This window comes from Penaeus monodon, chromosome 25 (genome assembly GCF_015228065.2).
Source record: "Penaeus monodon isolate SGIC_2016 chromosome 25, NSTDA_Pmon_1, whole genome shotgun sequence".
In the NCBI taxonomy this organism is placed as follows: Eukaryota; Metazoa; Arthropoda; class Malacostraca; order Decapoda; family Penaeidae; genus Penaeus; species Penaeus monodon.
This window is the reverse complement of record NC_051410.1, coordinates 36,024,651-36,024,958: the sequence shown is the minus strand read 5'-3', so window position 1 is coordinate 36,024,958 and position 308 is coordinate 36,024,651. Positions and strand designations below refer to the sequence as shown.

At 48.1% G+C, this 308-nt stretch overlaps 1 protein-coding gene across 1 annotated transcript in view; it reads right to left on the bottom strand.

Annotated features, from left to right (window-relative positions):
• LOC119589380 (cubilin-like) overlaps positions 1–308 on the bottom strand; it is a 70,980-nt gene that overhangs the window by 43,140 nt on the left and 27,532 nt on the right. Inside the window, exon 25 of the mRNA XM_037937998.1 lies at positions 94–290. Within this exon, the coding sequence (XP_037793926.1) occupies positions 94–290 (197 nt within the window). The remainder of the gene's footprint in view (positions 1–93; positions 291–308) is intronic.

The window sequence follows — 308 nt, the reverse complement described above, 5'->3', positions numbered from 1 at the left end:
CATCAGCATTATCATCGTCATTACCTGAAACACACGACAAACACACGTGTATGCTACCAGTACCTATTTTCTACCGCACACAACCCCACTCACCTCCACGAAATCAAAATAACATAACTCGGTCTCAGAACTCATAGACTCTTCCAAGACGAAATCGCTGAATGAGGCATTGATTGAGTTTCCTTGGGGGACCTTGATCGTCCACGTGCAGTTCTGGTCATGTGGATACGGGTCGGGGTAGTTAAAGGAAGTTATGACTCCTCGTGGACCCGTGATCTCGCGGTTACATACTGTGGAAGGTAGGGCGG